This window comes from Aulonocara sp. 'chitande type north' Nkhata Bay, linkage group LG23 (assembly GCF_057382095.1).
Source record: "Aulonocara sp. 'chitande type north' Nkhata Bay isolate Kocher_YH1m ecotype deep benthic linkage group LG23, A_spYH_male_GT1.1, whole genome shotgun sequence".
NCBI lineage: Eukaryota > Metazoa > Chordata > Actinopteri > Cichliformes > Cichlidae > Aulonocara > Aulonocara sp. 'chitande type north' Nkhata Bay.
Genome location: NC_141365.1, coordinates 7,102,104 through 7,116,095, shown reverse-complemented (window position 1 = coordinate 7,116,095; position 13,992 = coordinate 7,102,104). Strand labels below are relative to the sequence as shown.

Sequence of the window (13,992 nt, the reverse complement as noted above, 5' to 3'; positions counted from 1 at the left end):
GAGGGAATGACAAGACTGAGAGAATTTTACCTGATGTATGAATTCTGAAAGAGCTGTCAGCTTATTACTGATTGTCATAATATTACTGATAACCTGACAATTTAAAGCAGGTCATAATGACCTTCAGACCATCAGATAATGCTTCAGTGCTTTCCATAGTCAGTCTTCCACTTTACTAGTAATGTTCAACAATACTGTTGAGAATACAAGTATCAGGTGAGACGCATAGCCTCTAACAGCATTTTGGCTGAAATAAACCAGCTGAAAATATCAAAAACTCAGCTACTAATGATAGAGTTTTCAATAGAGTGTGAGAATTAGCATTACCTAATAATAATCAGAACAACATAATACGCTTTTCTATCGATATTATTTAATGGTAATCAGCACAAGAAGAACATTTAATGTTCTCTTCTGTATTTTCTTATTCTCACCGTCAACCATCACACTAATCATTCTGTGCATAGCTTCCTGTCAATCTGTTATCATATATTGATCTGCAGAGTAATGTTTGCAGAGATGCTTGAAGACACGTGCATTCTTGCAATGTATACCCCATGAAAACGCTAATATGATCTGGATTCAAGTTAGCAAGTCAGGTTAGACTTAGAGCTGTATGCCACTGGTCAGTCCCTATATCAAACTAAAGGTGATAACAAAGAAAAAATGTATACATATTATTTATCAAGGTGGTTTACCATAATCAGCAGATGTATGCATTATAAAAATAGTTTCTGGCCAGAAAACAGTAAAACAGTTGCACTGAGGAGCTTCATTTGCATAGCGGTTTCGTAATGACGGTAAAATAAGTGTGTATGTGTCCTTTCACATCACAAAAATGGAGAAAAACCTTTGGGTGATATACTACAGCTTCGCAAGTCAGACAGAGCAAATGGTGATAGTAATCTATACTTCCTAGTAACTGCAAACAGGATGACAGATGCAAGAACATTTCCACGTGTGCTACTAAGAAAACTGAGAAACGAGGTGACAGTCAATTGACTTGTGGACTGAGAAAATATATAAGGTGAATGAAAACTTTTCATGCAAATAAGTAAACAATAAATACAATTTTGTGTCTCCTATTAGAGAAAGAAAGTACTTTTGGAACTTGGCCTGTTGTCTTAAAGCAACCTAAAGCGAGAAGTAAACACGTGTGTAACTTTTTTCTTTTCAATACTTAAATTTAAGTAAATAAACAGTATTGAACACAGACATTGAATATTTTTAAAGAAGTAGGTCAAGAAAAACAGGGTGTTCAAGAACTGAGTGCATCAACTTTTGTGTGTTAAAACAACATAAAACATATATGAGCTCAGACTGAATTTTAACAAAGGGTGTGCTGTTTGCATCATGTTAATGAGAACAGCACATGCTAGCATAACAGCCCCAATAAAAGCTCCATCTTAATACAGTGTAGTTTTATTGTTCTATCACATTTTTAATTCTAATTTATACTGGCTGCTAATAAAGTGCTGTAAAATAAGCATCAGCTGCCACCATAATAATTCTGAATGTACTGTATGATTTCCTGTTAATCCCTTATCATATATGTTGGTGGATCTGTGTACCACAAGTTCATAGCATATCTCTTACCATCAGAGTGTTTGCAGAAATGCTTTCTTGAAGTCATATGCATTGGTGCACATGTGCAGATTTTTTATCTTCTATCCTGGTTAAAACATCAGACAGCATAATTAAATGAAAAATATGTTGCCTTGCCTGACCTTGCCTGATATCATCAGCACTCCTGCCATTTTACATCATTACTTGTTTTATTTTCCCTGTCATGTTGCTTTATCACCAGAAAACGATCTCTTCTATTTTTATTTTTTCACTTATTTAAATGATTAAGAAACTATTATTTCTTTCCAAAATAACTACACTGGAGCACAAGGCTGATGTTTTTCTACTCGACCAGATTCAGTTTTTGACACAATCATTATGCTTATATCTAAACTCAACAGTGCCTTTAAAAGCTGCTAGCTGTTTTTTCCACCTGTAATGTGTAATCGTTTATCATGACAGAAAGCAAGGACTTGTTTTAAATTTGCAGGTTAGGTTGTTTCTAATGCCAGTAGTCTGTATAATCACCAGTCATTTATATTTTATACTGTATCCAAGACTTCTGTAAGGTGATCACTCCTCATCATTTATATGCTTTTTACCACATTGTCATAAACATTAATTTAGTTTTGTCTTGCATCAGCTGTGGGGTATTGAAATTGCAGACTTACATGCCATGGGAAGGCTGGCTTTCTCCCTGTGTACAGGACCTTGAAATAAAATCCAACATACAAACACTTGATTCAACATGCAAACTTTTCACATAGCAGCTCAGTATTTCTTTTTCCTGGTAAGGCCATCATTATTGTAACAATATTTTTGTTCTATGGCTCCAGAATTCCTCCTATAAACTCCCTTCAGTATTAATGTTGGTAGTGATGGTTATTGTGCTGTTTTCTGACAGAACATTTTAAAGCAAATAAAATAACTGTCTGTGCCACAATAATAACAGTCCAAGAAACGAATGATCAATATAGTATTTTCTTTAAGTTTCATTTTATTTTTCAGTGAAACATATTTTAGTTTTATCAGTCCTTCAGGAAAGTGCTAAAAGAAATCTTTAAAGCAATGCATACAATTCAACTGAAATAGAATAAAATAAAGCTCTGGAGAGTCTGATAAAGTTATGAATGTGGTTCACAGCCACATCATTTGAATATGCAAATAACGCAACTTCTCTCGCTGTTACGAGGAGGTATTTAAAGGCTGAACCTGCCAGTGAAGTTACCCACTGCTCTTCAGTAGCTCAGCCTGACTTTGATCTCATCATGTTTACTCACTTTAACCTGGCAGTACTGATAGTTGTACTGACTCTTCATGATAAAGGTAAGTCTCTTTTCATAGTGCATATGTGATGTCATGCATGGTAACATTATAAATGATGTCAAAACTGAGACCGTGCAAGGTTAAGATTTTGATTTAATAGAATATGACACAACCCCCCATCCTGCTCCCACTCACGCAGTTCACACTGGAGAAATCATCGGTGGCCATGAGGCCGTGGCACACAGCAGGCCATACATGGTGCTTTTGGAGATGCACAGACCAGGTGGTCAGAAAGCCCACTGTGATGGCTTCCTTGTGAATGAGCATTTTGTGGTGACTGCTGCCCACTGCCAAGCTGAGTAAGTTTAACAGTTTATGTTTACCTAAAGGGAATTATGTGAACCGATAAATTGTCTTATCCAAACACCAAGCTTAAGTTACTCTCTGAGACTGAGATCTTTGTTTCATGGTGGCTTCATAAGTTTGGTCATAAATTAGTTTTGAAAAACTTTTCTTTTGTTGTATATTGTATCACTTAAATCAGCGGTCCCCAACCTTTTTTGATCCACGGACCGGTTTATGTCCGACAATATTTTCACGGACCGGCCTTTAAGGTGTTGCTGATAAATACAACAAAATAAAACCAGAACCAGAGCCAGTACCAAAAAAAAAAAAAAAAAAAAAAAAAAAAAAAATATATATATATATATATATATATATATATATATATTCATAACACATTTGAAAAGACCCAGGGAAACCAAGTTAATGATAAAAACAAAAAAACAAACAGACATGAATTTTCACACCCAAGCCTCAACTCTCCTGGCCCGGTACTAAACGACTGGCCTGGGGGTCGGGGACAGCTAACTTAAATGTCTGAAAATTGTTTGCACTTATTTTATTTCAGGTCCTACAGAGTCTTTCTGGGACTTCATAATTACAACAAGCAGAATGACGTACAGCATGTGAATGTGCCTGGGGAAAATGCATTTCCACAGAAAAGCTATGATCAAGCTGAATTCAAAAATGACATAATGCTTCTGAAGGTAAAATAAACGAAAATAATATTTAATAACAGACTTTACAGTGTTATCATCCTAAATGTGGTTTCTTATCATTTTTGTTCAATTGAACAAAACAGCATTAAATAACATTTTTATCTCTCTTTGTTCCTGAAGTTGAGTACCAAGGCAGTGTTAAACAAGAATGTGAAACCTATTGATCTCGCAGACCGTGACGATAGATCGCTGCCAAAATCATGCATAGTCTCTGGTTGGGGAAGTACAGAAAACAACAAACACCCATCTCTCAAACTTTTGGAAGTCAATGTAACCCTGGTTGAAAATGAGATGTGTGTTAAGGAAAATAAGTACTGCTCAAAGGACAAGGGTGGCCCAGGTCATGTAAGTGTTTTTTATTAAACCTTTACTATAAATAAATTAATTTATTAATTAACAAGTTTGGTAAATAATGATAATCAGCTTACTGTTGTGATTACACTTAGTTATGGTCCAGTAACTACATAATGTATTGTATGCTTGTATTTCCAGGGAGACTCTGGTGGCCCATTAGTCTGTGAAGATGGAAAGGCATACGGGGTGGTGTCCGCAAGCAAGCTAAACCCAGATAAATCAGCAATTTATAGTTACACTAAGATACCTGACAACCGAGACTGGATTGACTGCATTATGAAACATAATTAAGATAAAATAAACCATGTAAAATTTAGCTGATCAAACCCCAGTATTAGAATTTGTGCTTGGGTTTAGCTTGAAAAAGAAGTGATGCGATACTGCGTTAAAATTAGATAAGTGAGTTGTTTTGGTAGATATGCATCAAAAAAACTTAAAAAAAAAAAAAAACTTAAAAAAAACAACAACACAAAACAAACATACATTAAGTTGCACATTAGTTACAGTTAAGTAGAATCTGAACTTTTACTATATACTCAATGCTGTTTATTAAATGAGATGCTGATGTTAGATACTGCATTACCTGATTTGTTTTGTACTTTAAAGATTCTTGTTTCTTTTAGATTCAGGATGATTTGTTTGACAGATGTTATTAAAATTTTGCATTTTCACTGTTTTTATGTTATTCCAACTGACTTCTTTTCATCATCCATCAGCCAGTCTTATATCATTATGTCATATTAATGGCATAAAACTACAGGAAATACATTAGAATTATGAATTAGTTAGAATTTAGAAATTCTGATTTCATTATCGATATTACTTATTGTTTTGGTTCCCATATCGATTCTCATTGACTTTACATTGGCTGCAGGTGTGAATGGATTGTCTGTCTCTACAACAGTGGTCTTCTTAAAAGTGGACATCTGTATAAAAAGCTTTAGACATGTTTTCTTTTAGTGAACCTGAAGTACGAGTACTTTATAATATGCCTGGTTTATCTAATCATTAGTCAATTAAATGGCTAATTTCACTTACACTGACTGAGTCTCCTAACAAGACATTAGTCTATGTTTATTAAGCTTCTGCAGAAAGAACAGTCAGCACACAAAGAAGCAAATGCATCAGCCACTGAATCTGCCTGTCTTTGTCACAATTGTGCTGTACACAGACATATACACTGCATGTATTAACATGCTGGCTACACCGCGGATCACACAAACCTGTCAGGCACAGCTTGGGTTTCCAGTGCGTTCAGCATAGGTACTACAAAATGCTTAAGATAAGATAAGATAAGATAAGATAACCTTTATTAGTCCCACACGTGGGAAATTTGTTTTGTCACAGCAGGAAGTGAACAGTGCAAAAGTTATATAGCAAAATTAGAATACAATAAGAATAACATACTGTACACAACTGTACAGAATAGAATAAAATAAAATACTATATACAGTAGAATAAATAGAATAAAATATACAATAGGATATGTTGAAAACACGCAGTTCTTTGAATCTTTGGGCTGAAGGAAGGACAAATACTCGGTGTATAAATGCTCAATCAACAATCATTTATTTCCATACAATTCAACAATAAGATCATTAGAACGTCCGGACGGGAGAGATGCTACCAGAGGGTCAGGCACATGTCTCAAAATGGTGACGGGTTGCTCAGCTTTTTATAGTCTCTAGTGGCCCCCAGCTAGTCGTAAAAGCCAAAACATCACATTTTTTCTCTGTTACAGCGCCTAAGTTATGACCTCGGCAGTTGTTTCTCTGCTTTCTGTAAGGTGGGGGTGTGGAATGTGGTCTGTCTATCTCCCCTGTCTTTAGACACAGAGTCTCCTGCTTACAACCTTCTTTTCATGATTCAACAATTAAGCATGTCAAGAAAACAGTGTAACACATTCCCAGCAGATCAAGGATACAGAGTGATGCACATTTATCTAATGAACTAATATGTGAATATGTTCTGTTAACTCAAAAGTATAATGAGAACTAAACTACATACAGATCACACACTCTATTTTAAAGGATATAATATGATCTACAGCAGTATTCTAATTCAACTACTTTGATTACATATATAAGGTAACATATAATAACAGAATAATATCACAATACCCTCTTTTGATCTCTCATTAAAGAGATCACTAATAACAAGCACTTCAGCGTTGCAAGGTCCAGGTTTTCTTGATCCTGAGGCCCTCTGTCCCCCTTTAACGGGTGGACCATATGTGGGATGACCTCTGTGTTCACGCAGTTCAGATGCAAGCAAAGTTAGATTTACAACCATAACAGCAGTTACAGATGACTCTCCCATCACTCCCCATTTTCCCACAGCTTTATTTTGGTGCTCCAGTTTTCCACTCCCATTTTAATGCCCCCTTATACCTTTCAAATGTACTTAGACTAGAACCTCTGTCTAAGGAGCTTTTAACCTTTATTTTTATTGCTGCAGCTACCAGTGTCTTCCAGTTGGGTGATTCTCAGCTTCTTTCTTCGTCCTCCGGGGTTAGACCACCCTTTAGTCATTGCACAGTTCTGGGGATTATTCCGCCCCGATTTCAAACAAGGATCTGTGTGTTTTGGGTTCACCGGCGTGTCCCCCTTTTTGCCAAGAGCCTCTCGCACCTCGTTGGTCTGGTGTTCCTGGTTTTCGCCAACCCCTTCATGGTTATTGCTGTGTTTGTGGGATCCATCTTCTCCAGGAGCCCAAACGTCATGACACTTGACCCCAGTTGCTGTCTCGACAGTCCCTACATCTGTCCCTGCTGTGAAGGGTCCTCACATCTCCGGGTCCCCGTCTGGTGTCTGTTCCTTTCTCTGCAAGAGACAGAAAACCAAAACACCTCTCTCCCTAGCCTTGATAATCTAATATTGTTATCCATTGTTGTTCTAATGATTCAAATTTGGTTTACAATATTATGTTCAGGACTTATTCTAATCATAATCTATGTGTGTGTAAGCAGTGTTTGCATTTAGCCCTCCGCACTCAAGGCATTTCTTACACTTTATCAGTCCGGACAGTCACGCCGAACGAAGCTTCTGACCTTCAAAAGGCCGAGTGCCAACTCGTTATAAGCACATTTGCAAGGTGTGTCTGAAGATTATTGAAACCCCTGTTTTTAACAAAAGACAAAAAGTTAACAAATCTTCAAAACGCTATTCAGTTCATTTCAATGAGTAATGATTAAACATGAAAGTGATAGTTTATGCTTTTTCACTGATTCTCTAAAAGGTCCGTCTTCTCGGACCGCTATTAGCTTAAGCTTTACCATTCCTAAATTATTAAAGACACAAATGAAGTTATAAAATGTTCAAATAATCCTTGTTTGATGTTAAAGCTCAACCTTCCCCCCCTTTTTTGACACATTCCAATGTGTCAAATCAACGGAGCTAGAACATTCAAAAAAGTTAGGCAGCTACAAAGTTTCCCAGACTCTTAAGGTGATCCGCGTGTAACGTTCTGACTCAGGTATTTAATATTTTAATGAATCTCGTTTAATTAACTGCCACTATTTAAACTAACCTTAAAGACATAATTTAAGAAAAGATCACAAAAAATAACATGATATCAGTGTTTTGTAAGCGCGTGCGGCCTTCTATGCTCGAAGCCTTTCCCCTCAATAGATCAGTCAGACATTCGCGCTGACTGTAGCTTTTAACCCTTATTAACTTGAGCACAACTCTACAAGGAGCAACAAGTTGCAATATGTATAAAAATGATCATGGTTACACCTGCAATGAAAAATTATATCATTATCCTAACACCTGTAAATGGAAGATTCATCAGAGGTTATAACAATCACAGGAACACAGATGTTAGTATAAGGTCAAAAGCTTCAATAAATGATCATCGATGCAATGCTTGTTGCATGATTCTCATACAATAATAATGCTGACATTGAAAATAACAGTATAACACCCCCTTTTGTCCCGTTTCACTTGACACCTAAACGTTTATAAATGCCTCTCTAATTCTTGATTTTATTTCCCCCTTTTCTCCCCTTACTGACCACAGCAGGGGGATCTTAGTTTTGAATCAGCCATGAATCCAGCTCACCTGATTCATCAGTGAGCTCCACCATCACTGGCGTCTGACAGGGTGGTGCTGCATACTCTTCCTTTAATGTCACTATTTTCAACCTGTTAATTAAAGTGTTTAAACCTGAAGTCGACTACGTCCACAACAAGTCAATACAGCTGTAAATGAGGCCAATTATCAATCTATTACCAATCAATAACAACAGATAACTTCTATTTTATGCATGCTTTTAATCAACCACTCACCCAGAGGATCTCCAATCCCAGGAAATGCCTTCTCCTCCTTTAATGAGTCTGTCCTCCTTCCATGCCCTGGTAACTGGTCCATCCAGAGCCATATGATCTCAAAATATACATACAACAAGCCAAACCACACCTTGGTCACACCAACCCCCTTTCCACCCCCAAGATGTCCAATGCCATCCTAGTATGGACTGTCAAAAGTGGCTTTAACGCTGACTGTTCTGACAATCCATTTTATAACGTTCCTGGTCAGATTTGCCAATCTCTGCACCAGAGTTTTAAACGTTTCGCCATTTTCATTAGGTTTTATCTTTTATTTAGTTTCGACTCCAGATTTTCAATTTTTTGCCAGTTGTAATTAGTTTTTACCAATTCTTTGCTAGTTTAGTGTAGTTTTTATTTTCTGAAAATCCTTAGTTTCAATTTAGTTTTATTTGTGTTTTGCAAAAATTAAGTGTAACAAAATCCCAGTTCCATCATATCAGTCATGCTCTTCTGGTTATCCTTGGGTGTTGAGACTAATAACTATTAACTCTTGCCGCACCGAGTGGTCCTAATTTTGGTTCAAGTGAATTGATAATCTTTTGAAGGCGATTGTTTCACACCTTTATTTAGATGTCCCAGTCCTGTTGTCTCGGGATACATCACGCTGCCTTATCTGGGGTGAGCTGTTTCCTGGGGATGCGGGTTGAGTGGGTGAGCTCTTCAAGGAGGGGGAGTGTGCTCCCCCTGATGAGGTCTTCTAGGTAAGCTAGGTTAACCTTCTTGTGTGGGCTTTTCAAGTGCACTTTAAGGTTAGTGGGACTTTTAGTTTTATAAATGTCCCTCATGACCCCCTGATGACCCAGTATTTCATTTTTGCACACTGTAGTACACATTTTAGTTTTTGCTTGTAGCTCGCATACTCTACTTGCCACTCCTCTAAGTCCTGATGTTTCTTAGAGAGGGCAACAGTACCTTTAAAATTATATCACACGTGTGGGGGTGTGGCCTTGCCAATTGTTTTGCCCACCTTTTCAAAATGGCTGGCGTGCCCACAAGCACATTTCATGGAAAAAGAAATGTAAGCTTGATATTTACATTTAAAATGTTTTGTTAAACTCAGATTTTTATTTTATTCTTTTTTGCAAGTACCCCTCCTCGGTGGCGAGAAACTGTTGGTGTGGTCAAGTGGGTGCTCTAGAAACAAATGCTCAGGACAGAACAGTTATCAGTCATGTACTTCCTACAAATTTTGCATATGTTTTATTCCATATTGATCCTCTGAGTGTAATGGTACATTTTAATTCGAATTTATCCAAACTAAACACAATATTTTCTTTATTTACTTTGCTCTTGTTCTTTTGCAGTACCACATCCTATCAAATGTCCCTGTCGATTATATTCTACATTTAATAACTTACTATTTCAAGTGAGAACCTAAATCATGTGGACCAATGTTTATTATTGCATATCTCTATTCTGAATGTGGCCAGTCATTCATAGGTATTGTTCAATTTTGGCGATTTTCCTCTATAAAATTTAATTGACTTTTTACAGTGGCCTGCTATGGTTAATAATAACATATTCCAGTCATGAGTGATATCAATAGTTATCTCCACTGTAGCATTTGGCATTCCCAATAATATAACATGATACCTTAATCAAAACACAGCTAATATAGCACAGTTTTCTTAATGCAAACATCAGTAACTCAAAATCAGCTACCACAGTGTTAAGTCTGCAGTTCATACTTATGTGAAGCTAGAGTCTCCTCCTCCAGTCTCTCTTATCCTCCTGCTCCTGAAAAAACAAAACAAAACAAGGCGAAGCATCCACCCTTCTCTTGTCGCCTGGGTGAATTGTTTATGAATTGTTTATTGGCATTTACTAATCCTAAAGTGGGTGCAGTCCTTGTCTCAGTATCAAGTCAGTCAAAACTTTTAGTCGTCAGTCCATCACAGTCCATTCACATGCATACCTCCATACACATTCATACCAGATGTTGCTGATAATGGAGTCTCACGCGCAACCTATTCGAGCCTCCATCACCAGCAAGATGACGTCATCATTTTAAAGGAAAACAATTCCTTGTTGTTTTTTGGGCCGGATTGACTCGGTGCAATCCTTTTAGACTCAGAACTTCTCAGTGTTCCCTATAAGTGAATTTCTCCCAAGCCAATTACAATCATGGAGAAGCACACTTTGCAACTGTTTACAGTAATAATATTTTATAGCGCTTTAAATTTCAATCTTTCAGGCCTGGTTTAAAGAGCTGATTGTTAAATCATAAACTCACAAAATATCAACATATCACCACCGGTGGATCACACCTCTCAGATGTTTTTTCTCCAGTGCACTGTAACAAAAATGAAAACAGACATAACCAACAAAATACTACTAAAATAACACAAACTAGGGCCCGTTGCAGACATGTCCAAGCATAAAACTATCCCTCTCTCGCTTACGAGACAGAACACAAGCCAAAGCTCACTGATAAAATCAAGCTAGCGCTAAACAAAACCAAACAATCAACCAGAAATTCACAGGAACATTTTGCTTCCTGCCGGGACAATATTGTGGGGGAATGAGAACCTCAGGTGCCGTAACACCTTTTGTTCCTCCTTGAATTAAAACTCAATCACAGAAAATGCCGTACTCCAACCTAAACTTACACTATTAATTCATCAATTTCACTCTGTGCCACTGTTCCTCATCAGGGCTGTGTGAAGCACAGCAAAGAATTCAGTCAAGGCCTTGAGCCATAAACAGACATCACGCACAGACATTGTTTTCATAACCAAACCGTTTTAGAGCTTATTCCTAAAATCTACATAAATGCCTTCTAGGTGACATATAACACATTCTAAGTTTTTAATGGTAATCAATGGCTCCTCATAAAAATTATGCATTGGGATGTTTGTGTGCAGCATTTTGCATATCAGCATAAGCAAAGCATTCTTCATTGCATCAGCGTGTATGTGTGTGTGCGTGTGGATCACTCTTCATTGCACAAGCGTGTGCATGTGTATGTGTGTGCATCACTTCTCAGTGAATCAACATTCCCGTGTGTGTGTGTGTGTGTGTGTGTGTGTGTGTGTGTCATTTCTCACTCACTCAACGAGTGCACGTGTTCATGTGTGTATTTCACTTCATTCTGAATCTGTGTGTTTGGAGACGTGTGTGTGTGTGTGTGTGTTTCTCTTCATTCTGAGTCAGTGCATGTAGATGTGTGTGTTTGTGTGGGTGTTTGTGTTCATCACTTTCCTGTTCTGGTGTTCTGGGTAAACCACGGCCTGAAGCGTGCCCTGGGGTCCTGCCCCCCTCCTTTTTCAGTTTGTTTGCGACCATTGCTGCTGCTGCTGCTCAAAATTCAGTCCATCCTGGTTCTGACCCCAATTGGGGCAGTCCTTTCTCCAGTGTCGATGTTCACCGCAGGTGAAACCTGCATCTTCTTCTGTGTTTTTGTCCATTCTGAGGTGCCTCCTGACCTCAGTTACTCCTCCTGTCTCGGTCACGCCCTTTTTCGCCACCCGATCATCCGTGTTGGTCCATCACTGTCCTGCACAGTGTGAATGCAAAGTTATCAAGGTCAGCATTCTTTCGCTCGGCCTTACTTTTCATTCGGGCTTGGCGGGCGTCTCGTCACAGCTCTGTCAGCTGACGCAGTCTGGGAATTTTTCCCCCGTGTAGTGAAACGGGCCTTAGGTTTAGTGCTCTCCGTCTCGGCTGCCTGAGATCACATTCCTGCAGGTCTGTTGACATTCTCAGGTCGTTGTTGTGGGTCCAGCTGTTGCAGCATTTGGTCAGTGTCACGTATGGGGGAGAGCAGGAGTCCAGTCAGCCTCGGCTTTCAGGGCCGGCAAAGCAGCCTGTAATTAAATATGTATAGAAAAAACAAAAACAAAACAAAACAAAAACAAAACAAAAACAAAAACAAACGAACAGGAAAATGTTGTTGTGTTGGCTGTGTTATTCAGAGGGGAGGCAATGGGGCCAGGCCCTGTGTCAGCCTTCTCTCCCCCTTTTTTTTGTTTTTTGTCTCCCGATATAATCAACTCCTAACCCACCAAGTTGACAGGACAACACAAGTACATGTTAAAATTCTTAAGATCATGTTTAAAAGCCCAAAAAGGAACTTTCTTTCATTCAGTAATCACTTTTATTAATCAATCAACAGAAAACATGTCACAATTTGAATCTTTTAACCACTAAATTTGTTGTGTCTTGCCTGGTTGGTTAGACCAGTGTTCCTTTTTTTTTTTTTTGTTAAATTGTTGTCCTGCAACCCAGAGGGTTTCTTTGTCAGTAATGTATAGACTTCATCATTTAAGTATGTTAATTTTTCTTTAACCTTGCTGGAAAATCTTCACGTGTTCATGAGTGTAAGCTGTTTCTTCATTGCGTGTATGTGCATTTGTATAAAAGCAGGTTAATTTTATCTTTTCTCAAACTAGGCGTTACCTTAAAAGGAGCCTTTCTCTCAGATTTCTCTGCTTGTGTGTGTTTTTGTTTCACCTTTTTGTTGTGATGCTCCGGACGCCTTCCCAACCTCCACAAGTCCGTTGGCCCCAATTTTATGTGTTAAAGCTTCTCTTAATTTCTCCTCTAATTCTCTCCTTGCTGCTGTCTGTTTCACAGCTGCTGATTCGTGCTGGGTGTGGTTCCCATTACCTATAATTTTGCTTCGGCCGCTGTGCTTGTGGGGGCAGTTGGTCCAGGTCCGCAGCTTCCTGTATTAACACACTAAGAGATTTATTTAATTTCATTTTCATCACTGTTAAACAGATAAGCAGGCCACACGCCTACCTTGACAGCGTAAACTGTACGCCAGTCTCCCAACACATTCCTCTCTGTACTCCTCCATAATTCTCCACTGCACACCTCTTACTATCTCTCCTTTTTATTTTTATTACACCACAGAGTAATACACCCAATTATGCCCGTCTATCTCTATGTGGCTCCAAATTCCCTCTTTATTTTAATTTCACACTCGTCAGGGGACAGGCACACAACAATTTCAACCACTGAAACGAGGAATTCAACCTTTTTATATTTCTTCACTAATCTAGACTCAACGTTTGTTCGCAAAAATGTGTCTTGTTCTAGTCCGGAATAAATGTGAACCCGTGATTACACGGCCGTTCCAGTGTTATATCCGTAGCTATGCGGGGGCCCTCACCTCCCCAAGTCACCACCTCGGCACCCGGACGCCGCCGGTCCTGGCCAAGCGTCCCTGGACAGGAGGGTCGCCACTCCTAGGGCAAAGTTCCACAGGTACACTAGGCATCAACGTTTGATCCTAAAAATGTGTCTTTGCTCTAATGTCCTCCTAATCAAACACATTAACCGTCACTGTCACTGTGTTCACGCTTCACACTCCACACAAAACACCCTCAGAGCGCGCCTCAGTCACACTCTCACTCAGCGCGCGCTTCACCCACAAGACAGCACCCAGAGCGCGCCTCGCAGCTTCACAC

At 38.6% G+C, this 13,992-nt stretch overlaps 1 protein-coding gene across 1 annotated transcript; it reads left to right on the top strand.

The window, feature by feature from the left end:
- Positions 1–2,808: 2,808 nt before the first annotated feature.
- LOC147301076 (granzyme B-like) lies at positions 2,809–4,846 on the top strand. The gene is made up of 5 exons (XM_086282725.1): positions 2,809–2,892; positions 3,032–3,191; positions 3,743–3,881; positions 4,014–4,238; positions 4,386–4,846. The coding sequence occupies exons 1-5, from the start codon at positions 2,835–2,837 to the stop codon at positions 4,536–4,538; spliced, it is 735 nt and encodes a 244-aa protein (XP_086138851.1). The 5' UTR covers positions 2,809–2,834; the 3' UTR covers positions 4,539–4,846.
- The last annotated feature ends 9,146 nt before the right edge of the window (positions 4,847–13,992 follow it).

Coding starts and splice junctions, on each gene's coding strand:
- LOC147301076 (XM_086282725.1), top strand. CDS start 2,835: ATGTTTACTCACTTTAACCTGGCAGTACTGATAGTTGTACTGACTCTT. Junction 3,192..3,742: donor GCTGCCCACTGCCAAGCTGA/GTAAGTTTAACA, acceptor ATTTTATTTCAG/GTCCTACAGAGTCTTTCTGG. Junction 4,239..4,385: donor ACAAGGGTGGCCCAGGTCAT/GTAAGTGTTTTT, acceptor TTGTATTTCCAG/GGAGACTCTGGTGGCCCATT.